Raw genomic sequence first — 16658 nt, 5'->3', positions numbered from 1 at the left:
CGCTAAAGGGCCAGAAAATAGTTGTCCTTGAACTAGCAAGCCAGCACCGCTTGTCTTGCAAGTCAATATATTCGTGCCAAGCCGGCCCCACCCTCTCGCCGAACGGCCAGCCGGAGTCTCACAGGCACTCCCGACGGCTTCCAGTCAAACGAAACGATTTCCTTGTATGTAAATCAACGCCTCTGGTATCTATTTCCGCTTCCCATTTTGTAAGTCCTTCCGCCCATGCCACCAAAATGCTTCATCTACAGACAATCTCATACGCGCTGATCAACGCATCATGATGTTGGAGAAAAAAGAGATGCAGTTTGTCACCCTTTCCAACAAAAGTCACACTGACGTTATCAACCGCTTCTCTCAGAATGCAAAATCAATAAACGCCCTTCCCATGCAACTCTGATATGTGTTTCCTACACTGCCGCCCCGAAAGCCAAACAACCAAACCGCATTCATGACTTGATCAGGGACGCATCGGCGCCTGTTGTTTATACTGCATCCTTCTCACCGACATCCACATGGACTTGCGATCATGGGATCTCGTCTTTGGATTGTACCACGACAAGACGTCAATCACCAGGTACCCCCTCGACGTCTCGATCTCGACAAGACCTGAGACGGCGAAGCAACCGCGAGGTGGATCAGGTCGAATCGGCTTCCACACCTTGGTGTACGTCTTCATAAACTCCTCCCAAGGCTTCAGGCCAACCAGAGACTGGACCTTTTCTTGACCGACAAACTTTTCTGGGTTGCCATTGTGTTCGGCCGGCGGTCTATTGGGAATGCTGATAGACTTATCCCTGGATGGGCCAGGTGGTGTGTTGGGGGTTGGTGAGATCGACCTAGGATCGTTGACGTCTTCCGGCCGTTTTGTTGCTTGTGCCCGGATACGCTCCAAAGCCTTTTGAACGTCAGAGCTGTGATTTGTTGGGAGCGGCAAAGGTCCTGCGCTGACAGGACGGTCTGGAGGGTGGGTTGAACTGTCGCCTTCAAACCCAAAGAATTGCGCAACCGAAGAGAACTGACGGCCAACGAGTGCCTTTCCAAGCGCCCAGGTCGACAGCGCCATGGGCTTTGGCCATAGGACGCGCTCCAGAAGTTTCACTGTCGCCGACTCAACCTCTGTTTCCGCAATGGCGATCACTTCGTCCGTAATCAACAGGCTGCTGAGAGTCAGTGGTCAACTCTTGGCGGTTCGAGACAAGGTACCATACCCTTTGCGCGTGTACACAGGCGGTGCCCTGTATGGGAAATCAATATCCATCCAGTACCTCCTCACTTTCATATCTTTCCCAACCTTCCATGTTAAGGCGGGGTTCTTTTCAGCGGCATCACAGACCATTTGAACAGTGTCCCCTAAGCAAACAATAGTCAGGAAACGAGGGCCGGTAAATGATGCAACGTGATTTGCCACTTACTCCTGATTTGATCCAACCTCTCCTTGTCTTTGGATAGCCGCACAAACTCCCTCCATTCCGGATCTTTCCCAGAGTATGGCTGCGGTTCGTGTCGCTCCGTTGTCAAGGGAAACGGAATGAATATGTCGACAGCCTCTTCTTCTTCCGGCATGCTTTCCATCAACTCCTGGTTTTCCAGCACCTTCACAAGCGGGCCCGCCACGCATATCTCAAAGAATTGGTAGATAAGGACTGTCTTGATGGCAAAGGTAACAAGCCGGAGCCGCCTCCTGTGCCTGAGCCGTACTCTTTCAATTTTGATCACTTGGCCGGTTGGTACTTTGGTCAAGACCTTGGGGAACCGGAGCACTGAAGACGGCCTGAAGAGGCGCGACATGATGCCGCGGATGGTGGCACGCCCCACTGGCGGCCTGAAAAGGCACGATAGAGTCGAAAGGCCGCAAGCAAGACTACCAGGTAGCCAGCCGGTCGGTCGGCGACGTTCGGAGTGTTGCGCTGCGCTTGTTCTTTGGTGTTCTGCCGACTTGGCGAGTTGAGGATTGCGCGACGCAATCAGCCCGTAAATGCGACTTGAAACCGTGAGGCCGCTGAATACTGGTAAAATCTAAAAGCTGAGGTAGTTTGGGAGTAGACTGCTAGTGAATGCTGAATTTCGGCCGGTTTCGGCTCCTGTGTCGTCGATGTCGTCGAGACCTGGCTGGGTACGGAGTACTACGTTAAAGACTTGAAGAGGTCTGGCGGCAGGCTCAGTGGCAGTTCGCAGCGCGCATCATGGTCCCAGCATATCATAAAGTGGGGCCCGTCTGCCGCACGGACCATACGCCTCCCAACTGCTGCGCCAGCCATTCGTAACTGGCAGGGGTCGACAACAGCTCCAACGTCAATCAAGCAAGAAACAACGACAGCATCCAACACTCTACACGCATTCAACTCGCTGCCATCAAGACACCAACTCGCTATCCAACCCGTTTCACTACCATGAGGCTCCTCGCTGGCCTCACAGCAGCGGCTCTGTCTGGGCTTGCGGCGGCCGCGAGCAAGCAGACTGCCGATGTCTACATTTTGACGGCCAACCAACAGAGCTCGAGCGAAACACCAAGCATCCCCAAGGAGGTCGCGCGTCACATATTGCTTCAGAGAGTGCGTGGTTGATACCCATCATTACTTCTCTCGCTGGACCATGCTAACTCTGTTCCAGGCATCGAGACAACCATACGGCAGTGACCTGCGCGACATCCCTAGCTCAACCGACACCGAGACCGCTGTCAGCCACATCGCGAGATTCGGCACCGGCCCGGAGCCCCTCTTCTCACAGTCCGACAAGACCAATGTCCCACAACTAGTTGTCATTCTCGAAGGCGTTACATACCAGCAGAGCCATGATCTCAAGGACGCCCTTTCACAGGCAGGCCATCCTGCTGCGTTCCGCGTCTCAGACGCCCCCTCGGCTGCCGCCAACAAGAATCTCATGACGCTTTTCCGGCAGTTGGGATCCGCTCCTTCCCAGCCTTGCGACCTGGCCCACGCCCTCAACCCTGCCAATGAGGAATGCTGGAGTGGTATTTCCTCGGTGGTCAACTATGACCTACAAAAAGTAGGGTCTCATCAATGCGGTCGTTGTGCTAGGACATGTACTAATCAATGGCCACAGGCTTCCTCCACCTACTCGGCCCTTCTCGCCTCCCTTCCTCAGATCAACAAGCTGGTGGCCGCTTCCGATCTCGAGGTGACCCTCCTAGTTCTCCCCGATTCTACCCGTTCCTCCAAGATCAACTCGTGGTCCACCCTTGCCGGCAACCCCACCAACAACCGCCGTCGTGACTCTGGAGAAAGGGTCATCACCGACAGCACCGTTGTTTGGCCGGCTCCTTCCACCCCGACCCGTTCCGCAAAGGTCAACATCCAGAAGAAGGCCATCCCTGCCTGCTTCCTTTCTTTGGACGCCTGTAAGGAGGCCACCAATGACTGCTCTGGCCACGGGACATGTGTCAATAAGTTTGGCACCGGCAACGCCACCTCGTCTGATGCCAGGGCATGCTTTGCCTGCAAGTGCATGGCCACCGTCGTCCGCCGCGGCGACGAACCTGGCACCTCGGGCAAGAAGACTGTCCACTGGGGCGGCAACATGTGCCAGAAGAAGGACGTCAGCGTGCCATTCTGGTTGATCACTGGTTTCACCGTTACCATTGTTGGTGCCGTTACTTTTGTCATTGGCCTGCTGTTTAGCGTCGGTCAGGAACAGCTGCCGGGTGTCATTGGTGCTGGTGTGAGCAGGGGGGCGTCCAAATAATGGATGCAAGAAGGGGAGATTTATGCTTAGGGGGTTGTTGAGGAGGGTGTTGGAAGATGTATGTTTTACTGGTGTTGGAACTGGGTTTTTGCTGCATACGCGCAATTGGGCGCGGTTATTCACGGTTTTTACGGGGTACATGACACGAGGGCGGAGACTGTATTGTTGGGATTGGTAGTGTTGGCTGCGATGAGGGCTCAAGTGTATCATACTGGTCTTTTTCTTTTTAGAAGCAGTTTACATGGCGTTGGCATTGGTATGTACCTAGGACTTGTTTATTGTATTGTTTTTGTTTTGGAAGAAAGCAACGACGGTGTCTTTCATTATTGGTTTCTCAATATGCAGAAGTGGAAGCGTATCTGTAGTACTAGTCCATCATCTCATCATCATCCTGTGGTTTCCGGGTGGGTGTCCCGAAGCTCTCGAGACCTCGTTCCATGGGCATGTCTCCTGCCAGGCCTGGAGGGAGAGGACGTAACGGGGACTGTCCCACTGCGCTGCCGCTGATGCTCTCCTGCACCAATTTGGCGACATCGCCTGGCACAACAGGGGATACACCACCGCCGCCGTTTGCAGCCCCAGCAACAACAGCCTGGTATTTTGCCCCCGCCTGGTTCAGGATTTCTTGTACCTCCTTCTCACGCTTCTCAATCTCCTCCCTTTCCTTTTCCAAACTCTGAACGACGACCTGCTTCTGCTTGAACTCATGCTCCAAGCCCTGGACAATCTCGTTCATCCTCTTGAGAACCTCGTTCAGCTTGGGCAGCGGTTTCATCCTCGGCACCGCATCGCCAGCTATGTTTTCCTCATCCTCCTCTGGTTTGTGCAAGCCGTCCATTCCTGCTCTCCGCTGCGCGGCTTCGTAGGCAGCTCGCCTCTCTGCCTCGCTGTCGTCCGACTCGGCGTCTGATTCGGCCGCGTTGATCAGCTCTGCAATTTCTGCTCGGTGCCGTCTTGCAGCATCTCGCTCTGCCTTTTTGCCCAAAGCCAAAGGGTCGTCCTGAACATAGTCATCGTAGCCTTCGCCGAGATCTTCGTCTTCTCTTATTAATCGCGTGTCAGACTTCTTTTTCTTTTGGGAGGGGATGACCACCCGGGAGGAGGATTGCTGGGGAAATTCCGAGTCGGAACCGGAGTCGAGGGAGACGAAATCGGCCGCGACGCCTTCACGGGCTAACCGGGCTCGTCGGTCTTTGCGCTCGCGGATTTCGGCTGCGCTCAGCACGTGTGCCGCTGCTGCTGGGCCTTGCGAGACCAGGTCGGTGGATGAAGCGGCTTGAACGACGAGGGCACCGTCAAGCTCAGATGGGTCAAGGTCCATGGCATCGACATCGCCGACAATCTGGACGTTTGCAGGTGTTGCCGGCGTGGAGGATTGCAGCTCTTCAAGATACTCCTTGCTGTATTTTGGCCGGTCTTCGTCGCCGCCGCCAAACCTCATGGGCAGAGTACCCGCGAGATTTTGGAGTGAGGCGGATCTTCGGAGGGCATTGTTTTCCAGCGCGCGCTGACCCAGTGTCTTTTTGGGCGTGAATGGCTTCTCGTCTGTTGATGGTTCCTCGACCCCGGCCTCTTCGGCGCCCCCAAAAGAGAGCCGTGACGCTGCCGTTGGTCGTTTCTTTTGTTTTGTTGACCCAGCCCGACCCAGGGCCGGCTGAACCACCACTGCCGCGCCAGAGTCGGCGTCCTCGTCATCTCCAGTGGTTGTCGCCGTTGACAGCGCGCGAGCGGTACCGCTGTCCTCGTCGGCGACATGGACGCTTTTTCGTAGGGCCGACGATTTGGCTGGTTTCGATCGGAACTTGATGCGCGCGGGGGCAGTTGGTTCTGGCGGCAGCGCATCAGCTTGCTTGCTCTTCTTTTGGTATCAGCAAAAGAGGCTTTCAGCTGCTTGGCAGAGGGAATGTCGCGATAGACAGGCATGTACTTACTAGATGCTTTCTGCTCGTCCGTCCCGTTGGATTTTGATGGGCTCAAGTCATCTACATCGTCGTCCAAGGTCTGGATAACGCGCGCTTTGCGCTTGGAGGCAAAGGTGCTCATGTTGCCGAGTTTTGGTTGTTTGATGATGACCGAAGATGGTTTTGGCTGCGACCCGCGATCAAGATGTCAACGGCAGTGGGCGGGTCCACCTTGGCGCGAGGTGTCTGACCAATCACAAGTGTGGAGTGCTAACACTTACACCCGAAGTCAGAATATTGGGGATACTTTGGAATCCAAATTGACATTTGTTTCTCTTGCATAAAGCTTGACAGATGAGAAGTTCGACATCACTCGATAGCTACTGTTACTGTTCATGCCTCTCTATCTTTGAATAGTTTATATGAGCAAGCCATTTTGTGCCAGGATGCTGTTGTTCAGATCCTGGACCATGAAATCTTATCTTATCGCCCTACACGTGACATTACTTTTGGGCAAGATTTCTGGCTGGAGACGTGAACCACCACGCGCCCTGAGCCACAGAGCTGGAGCCACTTTGAAGACGTGCAGCAGCAGCAACCCCATCAATCGCCAATCGCAGAACAGCTTGTTGCGCAAAACACAACACCACATCAAAACGTCAAGATGGCTCCCGCGCAACCAGAACTCAAGAAGGTATGGCTCTTATGCCCTATGGTTTCTTTCAGGGCTGTACGCTAACATGTTCTACACAAGTATCTTGACAAGCGTCTCTTCGTCCAGCTCAACGGCAGCCGCAAGGTCATTGGCGTCCTGCGCGGATACGATGTATGGTCCCCGTTTTCCCACGTTACGATTTACCGTTCTGACGACGTCGAAATAGGTCTTTTTAAACATTGTAATGGACGATGCGGTCGAGGAGAAGGATGGCGGTGAGAAGGTCAAGCTCGGCATGGTGGTATGTCTCCGGCCCCCTGAACTTTTGGCGTATCTATGTTGGGTTGCCTAATTTCTCATTCGGGTTGACAGGTCATTCGCGGAAACTCAGTTGTCATGCTTGAAGCGCTCGAGAGAATTGGCGGCGACGACAGGGGAGGACACCGCGGCTAAGCACCCTCAGATTCGATCCTTTGCACGAATAAAGTCACGGCGACGTCGGGCAGTAATCATTTCGTTATCGCATCACTTTTGGTATCGGACAGTTGTGGGAATAGGCTATTGTATTTTGGGCAGAGGGGTCTGGCGTTATATCATTTGAGAAAGAAGAGAATCGGAAGCAAGGACGGTTTAGGGCGAATGGAAAGGAGAAAAAAACGAGATACCCCATCACCGACGCGTCCTTCCTCAATAGGTCTCCTCATCAGGCTTCGGGTGCTCCCAGGTCTTTTCGTCGTACCCCTCCATCATCTCTCCGCCATACGCCTTGACCCATCCTCGGATTCCACCCACCATCACCTGCGTGGTCATCTCCGCCGAGCACCCCGAGTCAGATTCGTAGTCGGAACCAGACCCGTCAGAAACAGAATTGATATAGTCCTGCATCCAAGCGGCGCATCTTGGTCCTCGGCCGTTGGAGGAGCCTGGCCACGGCGGTTAGCCTCGGATAGGCGGATGCAGTGAAAAAGAGGGCAACACTCACCACAATAGAAGACTATCCTCTTGATACCCGCCTGTTTGCACAAATCATAGAGCATCACTCTCATCAAGTAGAAACTGTGAGCCGGAATGTTCAGGGACCCCTGGATGGTTCCTCCGATGCAGTCTGTTCGCCGGGTGTCGACCAACAGGAACTCACGGGGTTGAGATTGGTCTCGGTCTTGAAGAAGCCGGGCGACCTCAGACCAGGTTATCTTGACCGGTGATGAACTGGGCTCTGGAAAAGCTGACCACCACGGTGTCCCGTCTTCCCGCCGGGCCATTTTGAGGCAATGTTCGTGGACGTGGACTCCCATTGCTCCGTTGTGTGGTGTGCGACCGCCCTGATTTCACCTCACTGAATGCCAAAAACTTCCGGCTGAAAAGTACGACTAGGGGAAAGATAATGTTTGGTCCAGAAGCCAGGGTCGATGACTGAGATGTGTATATATGTCTGCAACCGTGTGATATCCAGATTGCAACCTACCAAACACGGCCTGGCAGTCTCGCTCCGAAAATGCCGATGTAAGAGTCTTGATAAGGTGAGCCACACCGGTTGCTGACATTGGTCAATACTATTTACCTAGTATTTTACCAGGGTCTCATTATCCAATATCTGAAACCGACACAGGCTTGATTCTCCTAGCGATTTAACCGGACGTACAAGTATGGTGAAATAGCCTGCTTATGTTATGACGTCTCATTGCTGAAAATGGGTAGACATGGAATACCTACTCCCGTATCTTTTCCAAGTCGCCAAAGTAGATTCTGTGCTCATAGCATGCTATGTGTGTGTTGGTGCTCTAGCCCTTTTGCCTTTATGGTCTATTGCTACCACTGGCCGGGTACATGTACTACAAGCGGCACGCATCATCACAGCACCATAGTCAACATGGGTCCTAGATGCAGTGTCATGACCAAACGCTTCGATTTATGCTGTTTACGCAACGCTTGCAGTCTCAGACGCTAAACACTAGACGACCAGATATCTAGTCCTCGTCATAGTAGGCCTCCTCATATTCCTCCTGGTACTCTTGTCTCGCTTCCTCGAGCTCTTCCAGGTCACTACTGCTGGCACTGCTCGAAGCGGCATCTTCCAGAGCCTCCTCATAAGCTTCACGCGCTTCCTTGAGCGACTCGCGATCACTGCTGTCAATCTCCTCGCCGTATGCGTTATGGGTAGGGATGTGACCAGGTGGGACATCGCCGTATCCAGCGGGCTCATCATAAGCAGCCGGGGGGGGAGCTGGACTCTCGTCGCCATAGTAGTAATTGTTGGTCACATACGTGGGGCCAGCAGCAGGAGCGGCGGCGGCAGCAGCAGCAGGAGCATAGCCACCCGAGTTGCCGCCATGATCAGAGTCAGAGTCGGAGTCATCTAGAACAAAGTCAGTCGGACGCCTTGATTGTTACGTGGAAGGGGATACTGACTGAGGGCATTAGCCAGCAAAGCACCACCAATGGCTCCGGCAGCGACACCACCGGCGATGGCCATCGCGTTGCTGCCCTTCTTCTCCTTGTGTTCGCCTTGGGCATACGGGGGGACACCATATCCTTGAGGCTGGTAGCCACCGCCGCCATACCCAGCGGGGGACGCATAACCACCACCGCCGCCATACCCAGCGGGGGACGCATAACCACCACCGCCATACCCAGCGGGGGACGCATATGCCTGGTGTCCACCATAGCCTCCCGAACCATGGGCACGAGTGCCGTCAGAGCCATGACCTGCAGCGTCATAAGCCGGCGCCTCCCATTGGGTACGGCCCGTAGCCTCCTCGGCATCTGCTTCCGCTGTTAGTCACTGTAAACAAGGCACAATAGCGGGGCGAGGAACTCCATACAGTACCAGCGCTGGTAACGGTCATCCCAGCGAGGAACCCAGCCGGAGGGGATGGGCGGCTTGTCCGTAGGGGGTTGGTAGGGCGGCGGCGGGCGTGGGCCTACATTCTGGGGAGGGGCAAAGTCACGGTTCTGCTGTTCGTGCTGAGGAGGAGGAGGGCTCGAGTAGCTTTGATGCTGCTGGTGCTGGGGAGGTGGATAATGGGGGTTGGGGGAGGGACTGCCATATCCCTGATTTTGAGGGGGAGGATAGTTTCCTGACGTAGATTGTCAGCAGCTGGGCATCTCATATTACTTGGCTCAGAACTGACCGCCGCTGGGAGTGGGAGGCTTCTCCTCCTTCTTGTCGGACCCCAGTCCAAGACTTTTGAAATCCTGTTCGAGATCCTTTGCGAGCTTCTTGAAGAAGGACATGATGGGCTATACGGGTTGGGCTGATGGACTACTAGTCTGGTGACCTCTAAAGTCCCAAGAATGAGAAGAAAAAACAAGACGGGGGTCAGAAACGACAGCGGCGACTTCTATCTTTCTCACTACGACAGGGGAGGCAGGCTACAATGGCCGGAACGTGACGGGTTTGATGAACCCCCCGGGCTGCCTCCGATATGCCCCTCAATGGGTGTTGGCATGCGGACCCCTCATTCCCCCATCCCCACTCTTTGTGGCATCAAGGTATCGCTCTCCATGCTCCTATACAAAAGGCCAGTTTGCGACCAAAGCACAAAGCTGAGGGTCGGTCATCATGCAGCCAAGGGGAGCAATGGACGTTTGTTTCCGCGAGTTTGACGATGAAGACGAGACCACATCATGCACATGTAGCGATAGCCCAATGGGCGCGGCGCCTTGTAAGGCTAGGCGCGTGCCGATTCGCTAGGGGCACTCGATCGGGCTCCATTGCGCGGCCCATGGGGGTGGGGTCCACCTATGCTGGACAGAAGCTCTTTGATAAGTGCCCCGCCATCGCATCCGAGTAGCCGTGCCTGATGGAAGGAATGCCCCTCGTCATTGCGCCGGGCAGTGAGGCAACCCGCAACTGCGCTGACCCGTTACTGCCACACCTGAGCTGAGCTGACCCACTGCCATTATTCAAGAAGCAAACTCCCAAAACAGTTTCTCTCTTGCTTTTCTCCCCGATATCTCTCTTTGAAACTGCCCTAACTGTCTCTGTCCCTTTCCCGTTCGTTCCCCTCGTTGAAGTATCTCCAAGAACAAAACATGTCGTACGGAGGTTATCCCGGCCAAGGTTACGGTCCCAGCGGAGGCGGCGGCGGCGGATATCAGCAAAGTCCCGCTCCTCAGGGTTATGGACAGTATCCCCCTCCTCAACAAGGTTACGGCCAGCCGCCTCCTCAACACCACCAGCAAGGCTACGGCCAGCCTCCTCCTCAGCACGGCGGATATCAGCAAGGCGGGTACCAGCAGGGAGGATATCAGCAAGGAGGCTACCAGCAGCAGCACGGCGGATACCAGCCGCCTCAGCAGCAACAATACTACCAACCTCCTCAGCATCCTCCCCCGCCGCATCTCGATTCCTACGGCTACCCAACTGCCGGTGGTGGATATGGCGGACACCGTGGGCAGTCGACGCGGGCCGGCCCGCCGCCTCCTTCGGGCCACCAAGAGTTCGGCCACGGAGCCCCCGCCGGCTATACCTTCCAGTACTCCAACTGCACAGGAAAGAGGCGTGCGCTCTTGATCGGTATCAACTATTTCGGCCAGGAAGGCGAATTGCGCGGCTGCATCAACGACACCAAGAACCTTTCTCAATACTTGATCGAGAACCATGGGTACAAGCGCGAGGATATGGTCATCTTGACCGACGACCAGACCAACCCCGTGATGCAACCGACCAAGCAAAACATCATCAACGCCATGGGCTGGCTCGTGGCGAATGCCCAGCCCAACGATGCGCTCTTCCTGCACTTCTCTGGTGGGTTGCGTCTCGCTTGCTTGACAATGACATTCAGGTGCTGACATGGTGTGACACTAGGCCACGGCGGTCAAACCGAGGACCATGATGGCGACGAGGAGGATGGACACGATGAGGTTATTTACCCTGTCGACTTCAAGGAGAACGGCCATATTGTGGACGACGAGATCCACTTCCACGTTGTGAAGCCCCTGGTCGAAGGTGTCCGGCTGACGGCCATTTTCGACTCGTGCCACTCTGGCTCTGTACTTGATCTTCCCTATGTCTACAACACCAAGGGTCTTCTCAAGGAGCCCAACCTGGCCAAGGAAGCCGGCGCGGGCTTGCTGTCGGCGGTGGGTGCGTATGCCCGTGGCGACATGGCGTCCGTGGCCACCAGCATATTCGGTCTCGCAAAGAGTGCCTTCAAGGGCAACGACGCCTATGAGCACACCAAGCGCACCAAGACCTCACCCGCCGATGTTATCATGTGGAGCGGCAGCAAGGACGATCAGACCTCGGCCGATGCCACCATCAACTCTCAAGCCACGGGTGCCATGTCCCATGCCTTCATCTCTGCTCTCAAGGCCAACCCCCAGCAGAGCTATGTCGAACTTTTGAACAACATTCGCGATATCCTTGAGCGGGACTACTCGCAAAAGCCCCAGCTCTCGTGCAGTCACCCTCTGGGTAAGTTTTGTGACGCTTGGTAATCCTGCAGACGACTTGATGCTGATCGATTCTTTAGATACCAGCCTTCTGTTTGTCATGTAAGCCTCGAACAAGTATCAAGAAGTTACCTCACTCACGTGGGCTCGCATATGTGCCGATATCTGTCCCCCTAGCCTGATTTAATATAATCTTTTGGAAACCAGCACTCACGCGAGCTCCCACGCGTGTTTCGGTCGAGTGCCACATGTGTCTGGTTGCAGATGAATACCTAAGAAAATCTGCCGAGAACACAACGTTCGGTTCTTCGATTATCCAGTCGAGTCATCGGGGAAGAATAAGCGCACGTGGTGGTCATTTTTCTGACAGCTTTCTGGACGGGGGAAATTGCCTACAATTACCAATGTGAAGATCTTGTCCGAACCGCTTCGGACAGTGACTAAGATGCAGATGAACCCCTGAACCTCGGCGCCTCGGGCCATCAGAGTCAACAGTTAACGAGAGCGATGGCCAACGGTTCGTGCTGTGCTTGCATCATCATGAAGGGACGTCGGTTGTTTTTGGTGATAACAAATGCAGGAAATATTGAGAATTCGCATCGTGTTTGACTCTCTTGGAAACGCGGCACCGGCACCTCCCATTGTTTTGTTGATGCAGGTTTCTTCTCCCCTGCATCCATCTCACGAGTCGGCAGCCAATTGACCGAGCAATAGGCCCGGTTTTGGTAGGGGCATTGCTTTTCACCTTGCACGGTGAACTCTCGAGTTTCTGATATGAAATTGACCTGTCAATTATCACAATATGCACAAACACCATGCCTCGCTTCCGAGACCTGTACGTCACGCCGGGCTGGATCCGAGGGGCAAAGCTGCTTCCCCAGAAAGAAAAGAAAGAAAAGGCCAGGGAAGCGACAATCGAGAGGGGAAGAGGAGCATCTCGATCCCAAGTCATCCAGACGTCATTGTAATAATGATCCCAGAGAATCGCCAGCCGAGAGCTGAAAGTCGGATCAGGAAGATGATCGGAATGTTTTTTTTTTGGATTGCTGTTATCCATGCGGAAGAGGTCGCCAAAAAGAAAAAGAAAAAGGGAACTGCCCGAGTTCGCCGAAGCCCCCTGGCCGACGATCATTGGACAGGGCCTCATGTGGGTGCATGGTAGGTAATCAGGTGGGGGAAAGGAAGTTGCCGCAGTTTGGTGTTTTGTTTTCTTTCCAACCCATAAGAGCATTTTCCGGCCGAGAAAAAGAATCACTTTGCATGCATAATTATTGAAGCACGAAACCTGAATTGGATCCTCAGTCAAAATGTAGGGCAGCCCGCCTCCCGACGGGCGGATGATGATACCTGCAGTTTCACTGACAACTTGACAGATGCTCGATGCTGTGACATCCCGCGCAAATCCATTGGATGCCGGACCCGGCAATCACGATATGGAGATCGACGCAGGCTGCATCTGGCCGAGCTCTAGCGCGGCAGGCAAGGAAAGAAGCTTATTCGCTCTTCGTTGATACCAGCACTCAAATCCAGATTCCGTGAGACTTGTCAAAGCCGTTGTAACGGCAGGCTGTCTCGTGAGCAGGCATGATCCCGTGTTAGCTTTGGATGAGGGGGCCGGTTGGATGAACTGTCATGGCCAGTATGGAATCGGTGTTACTATCATGTCAGAAAGTGCAACAATCTGAAGCTGACACGGCCTAGCAGCCCAAAAACCTCATGGCAGCTCGTCTTGCATTTCACAAAGGCACGACGCAGGGGAGAAGCACCTGGTGATCTACGTCAAAACATCCCCGCCCCCAGACTTTCGGCCCGGAAACCTGTCTCTGTGGCCTCCCTCACCACCTTCGGGACGCACGCAGTCTGCTCGGAAGTCGTGGTGCAGGAGATAGGAACCATCATTGGCCACGAGGGACCTCCTCATGCGACTCCCCTTGCCCTCGTCACGGCCCATGCGCACCATCCCAAGAAACATGCAGCCCAAGGGCGCCGGGCAGGAACCGTAACATGGCGCAAAAGGGATCGACATGCAACCTTGCCATTATCTGTGAGATGCTCGATACCACAGTCACGTTTTCGATCGCCGAGATTGTCGCGGACATGCTCCTCTTTGTAAGAGTGATATAGAAGGGACCGCCGCTTCTCTCAGTCCATCCCCGTCTCAGTCGAGAGGTCTCAGGTGAATTTTTCTCTCAGAGCGCTAATCCAACGGGGACCAACCGAGCACCTCAAACTCGTCATATCTGCTTCTGCTTCAAAAGGCCCCATCACGTTCTTTTCGCCGCCCTCGAGGGCCTTCCCGTCACCATGCTTCTCCCCAGAGAATCCGCAAAACCAACCATGCTGGGCTCCGAATTTGGCACCACGCCAGACACCAAGCCAGAGGTCCGCCTCAATGCCGTCGGCATCTGGTGGATCGTCTTCGGCGCCGTCTGGACCGCCCTTTTAGCCTGCGGGATGGGATATCTCTACACCAAGCGCAAATCACCAACCGTTCGTATCCGTGGTCTCCCCCTCACATTTGCCGGCCTCATTCTGCTTCATCTCTACTGGATCACGGTTCAGATCGGGTATGCCATTGGACCTCTTGCCCCCGAGATGGCCCAGTTTTGGATCATGAGCATCTGGTATCCCTTTGGCATCGCTCTCTTCCAAGCCGGCAACAGCCAGTTCCTCCATGTTGCCAAAGCCCAGAGCAGATTCGCCCGACCACCCAGCCAGATGAGCAGCCGCTTTGACGAGAAGAAGCAGCAGCCCAAGACGCTATCGAGATGGCAAAAGATCAAGGCTATGGAATACCAGACGAAAATGGCAACCTTGGTCACAGTGGGCGTGTCGTGCCAGGTAAATATTTTACCTTTCCTTCATTCCCGAGTTGGGGACGTGAGGCTAACCATGTGCTAGTTCTTGGTCGTCATGATCATCTTCCTCATCTCCCGCAAGTTCCACTCCGATTTTGGCATTCCCGGCACCGAGGTGTACGGGTCTACACCGGGCGAGATTGCCATGAAGCAGGGTCGTGGTTGGGAGTGGTGGCCGTCTCTATTTTGGCAGTTTCTGTGGGCTTGGGTGTTTGCCCCTATTATTCTCTGGCGATCACGCAAGATCCGTGACACCCACGGCTGGCAACTGCAGACCATCGCCTGCTGTCTTGCAGGGTATGGAATTCTTGATACGGAGCACTTCCCAGGGTTACCACTAACATGGCCACAGACTTCACGCAGCGCCCATGTGGCTTGTTGCCCTCTATGTTCCCGAGATGGCGCCCGTCAACATGTACTTTATTCCACCCCAATGGTATGCCTCAAGCCCTTGACCATCGGCGACTTGTTACTGACAAGAGTTGCAGGATTGCTGTTTCCATCTTCATTATGGAAATCTTTACTGTGTTTGTTCCCTGCTATCAGGTTCACAAGGATGAGGCTTTGGCCAAGGAGACCTGGAGCATCATCAAGAAGTGGGAGACCAAGGGCAAGTTCGGCTCCGACAAGAGCGTGTCCACCGCCGACTCTACTGTTCCCGGCACCCCTCTGTCCCCCACGTCAACCAAGGTCGGTCGCGAGTCATCTCTCAACTTTGGCGACCCGTGGAAACAATCGTCCGTGATGGAGAGCGGTGGCGGTGACTTGGCCATCAACTCGATTCCTGATGACCGCATCTTGACCATGGATGCCCTGGTTCATGTTCTCTCCAAAAACCCTGAGCCTCTCCGGCAGTTCTCTGCTCGCCGCGACTTTTCTGGCGAAAACATTGCTTTCTTGACTGCTGTCTCGGAGTGGAAGGCCTCGCTGCACCCTGCTTTCACCAGCAACCGTTTTGAGGCCCCAGACGACGTGGTCCGACAGGCATACACCAAGGCTCTCAAGATTTACTACGAGTTCGTCTCGCCTCAGGACGCCGAATTTCCCCTCAACCTGGCCTTTGAGCAATCCCGGCAGCTGGGTGGTCTGTTTGACCGTGCCATCCGCGACCTGCTCGGCGACAGCCGCGCCAACGTCGATCCTGTTACCCCCTTCATGTCTGCCGGCGTGCACGACTGGCGGATGCCAGAATCGAGGGGATCCGAGTCAGGCATCATGGTCTCTGTCCACGTCGAGACGGACAAGATGCCTGCCGTTCCTGGTATCGCGATCGTCCCCAGTTCCGACGGCAAGGGAGAGGAAGAGGGGATCGCCTTGTCGGTCTCTACCAACAGCATGATGAACACATTCCAGGATTTCTATCAGGGTGACATCCCCGAGCTGTTCAACGCGTCGGTGTTTGACGCGGCCGAGAAGAGCATTAAGGAGCTGGTCCTGACAAACACGTGGCCCAAATATGTCCGGGAGCGGAGGAACTCGGAGTCGTCGTCGGCGTCGGGGACCTCGTCGTCCAACAACACTTCTGACACGGACGGGACGCTCAAGTCCAAGAAGAGTTCCAGTTCGAGTTTGTGGAGGTTTTTCCACAAGGGGTGATGATGTCTGTTTTGCTTTTATGACTAGGAGGACGCTGGCACCAGTCTGTACTACATATTGTGTTTTCTTGTTTTCCTATTTGCGATAATGTCTGACGACTTTTTGGGGAGCAAACCATGATTTTACGCAGCGGGGAGCGAGCAGCCTTGATGGCTTTTTGTTGGATGGACGATGAAAAGAGGGGGGAAATCGTCGTGGATGGATAGCTTGTTATACCTGATAGCGCAAAATGTATAATACCTTGTATTCTTAATATGAACTACTGATGTAGCAAGTAGCAAAAAAGCCGTTTTTGGTCAAACTGTTAAACCGGACGACTGAGTTAAAAACTACCCCTGGCGGCGCATTCATTTGAAATTCAAGTTGATAAAGACTGTTCGTGTTGGGTGGACAAAGAAACCGATTTGAACTTCACTCATCGGGTCGAGGTGTGATGGAGGACTAGCTGAAGTATTTGAGGTAGCTTAATATCGGGGCCGTTATCAAACTACTATCCAGAAAAGCAACATATGTGTACCCAACTTTGTCACGAAGTTTAATTTTGAA

The 16658-nt window shown here is 54.3% G+C and overlaps 8 protein-coding genes across 8 annotated transcripts; 4 read left to right on the top strand and 4 right to left on the bottom strand.

The window, feature by feature from the left end:
- Window positions 1-460: 460 nt before the first annotated feature.
- Window positions 461-1791, bottom strand: PODANS_1_640 (uncharacterized protein; the record flags this gene model as incomplete). The annotated part of the gene is made up of 3 exons (XM_001912172.1): window positions 461-1160; window positions 1212-1271; window positions 1418-1791. The coding sequence occupies 3 exons, from the start codon at window positions 1789-1791 to the stop codon at window positions 461-463; spliced, it is 1134 nt and encodes a 377-aa protein (XP_001912207.1).
- Window positions 1792-2393: 602 nt separating this feature from the next.
- PODANS_1_650 (uncharacterized protein) lies at window positions 2394-3705 on the top strand (the record flags this gene model as incomplete). The annotated part of the gene is made up of 3 exons (XM_001912171.1): window positions 2394-2555; window positions 2614-3009; window positions 3067-3705. 3 exons carry the CDS (start codon window positions 2394-2396, stop codon window positions 3703-3705), a joined length of 1197 nt encoding a protein of 398 aa, XP_001912206.1.
- A 367-nt stretch (window positions 3706-4072) lies between these two features.
- Window positions 4073-5748, bottom strand: PODANS_1_660 (uncharacterized protein; the record flags this gene model as incomplete). The annotated part of the gene is made up of 2 exons (XM_001912170.1): window positions 4073-5550; window positions 5637-5748. 2 exons carry the CDS (start codon window positions 5746-5748, stop codon window positions 4073-4075), a joined length of 1590 nt encoding a protein of 529 aa, XP_001912205.1.
- Window positions 5749-6270: 522 nt separating this feature from the next.
- On the top strand, window positions 6271-6714 carry PODANS_1_675 (uncharacterized protein; the record flags this gene model as incomplete). The annotated part of the gene is made up of 4 exons (XM_001912169.1): window positions 6271-6300; window positions 6361-6432; window positions 6488-6562; window positions 6634-6714. The coding sequence occupies 4 exons, from the start codon at window positions 6271-6273 to the stop codon at window positions 6712-6714; spliced, it is 258 nt and encodes an 85-aa protein (XP_001912204.1).
- Window positions 6715-7067: 353 nt separating this feature from the next.
- Window positions 7068-7556, bottom strand: PODANS_1_670 (uncharacterized protein; the record flags this gene model as incomplete). Its single annotated transcript, XM_001912168.1, has 1 exon — window positions 7068-7556. One exon carries the CDS (start codon window positions 7554-7556, stop codon window positions 7068-7070), a length of 489 nt encoding a protein of 162 aa, XP_001912203.1.
- Window positions 7557-8228: 672 nt separating this feature from the next.
- PODANS_1_680 (uncharacterized protein) lies at window positions 8229-9495 on the bottom strand (the record flags this gene model as incomplete). Its single annotated transcript, XM_001912167.1, has 4 exons — window positions 8229-8617; window positions 8671-9024; window positions 9084-9338; window positions 9393-9495. 4 exons carry the CDS (start codon window positions 9493-9495, stop codon window positions 8229-8231), a joined length of 1101 nt encoding a protein of 366 aa, XP_001912202.1.
- Window positions 9496-10239: 744 nt separating this feature from the next.
- On the top strand, window positions 10240-11764 carry PODANS_1_690 (uncharacterized protein; the record flags this gene model as incomplete). Its single annotated transcript, XM_001912166.1, has 3 exons — window positions 10240-11011; window positions 11072-11680; window positions 11739-11764. Coding segments are annotated over 3 exons (1407 nt in total), but the record flags the coding sequence as incomplete, so codon positions are not given.
- A 2018-nt stretch (window positions 11765-13782) lies between these two features.
- PODANS_1_700 (uncharacterized protein) lies at window positions 13783-16112 on the top strand (the record flags this gene model as incomplete). Its single annotated transcript, XM_001912165.1, has 4 exons — window positions 13783-14499; window positions 14560-14813; window positions 14869-14952; window positions 15005-16112. Coding segments are annotated over 4 exons (2163 nt in total), but the record flags the coding sequence as incomplete, so codon positions are not given.
- Window positions 16113-16658: the final 546 nt, after the last annotated feature.

This window comes from Podospora anserina, chromosome 1 (genome assembly GCF_000226545.1).
Source record: "Podospora anserina S mat+ genomic DNA chromosome 1, supercontig 1".
In the NCBI taxonomy this organism is placed as follows: Eukaryota; Fungi; Ascomycota; class Sordariomycetes; order Sordariales; family Podosporaceae; genus Podospora; species Podospora anserina.
This window is presented reverse-complemented; position numbering and strand designations above follow the sequence as displayed.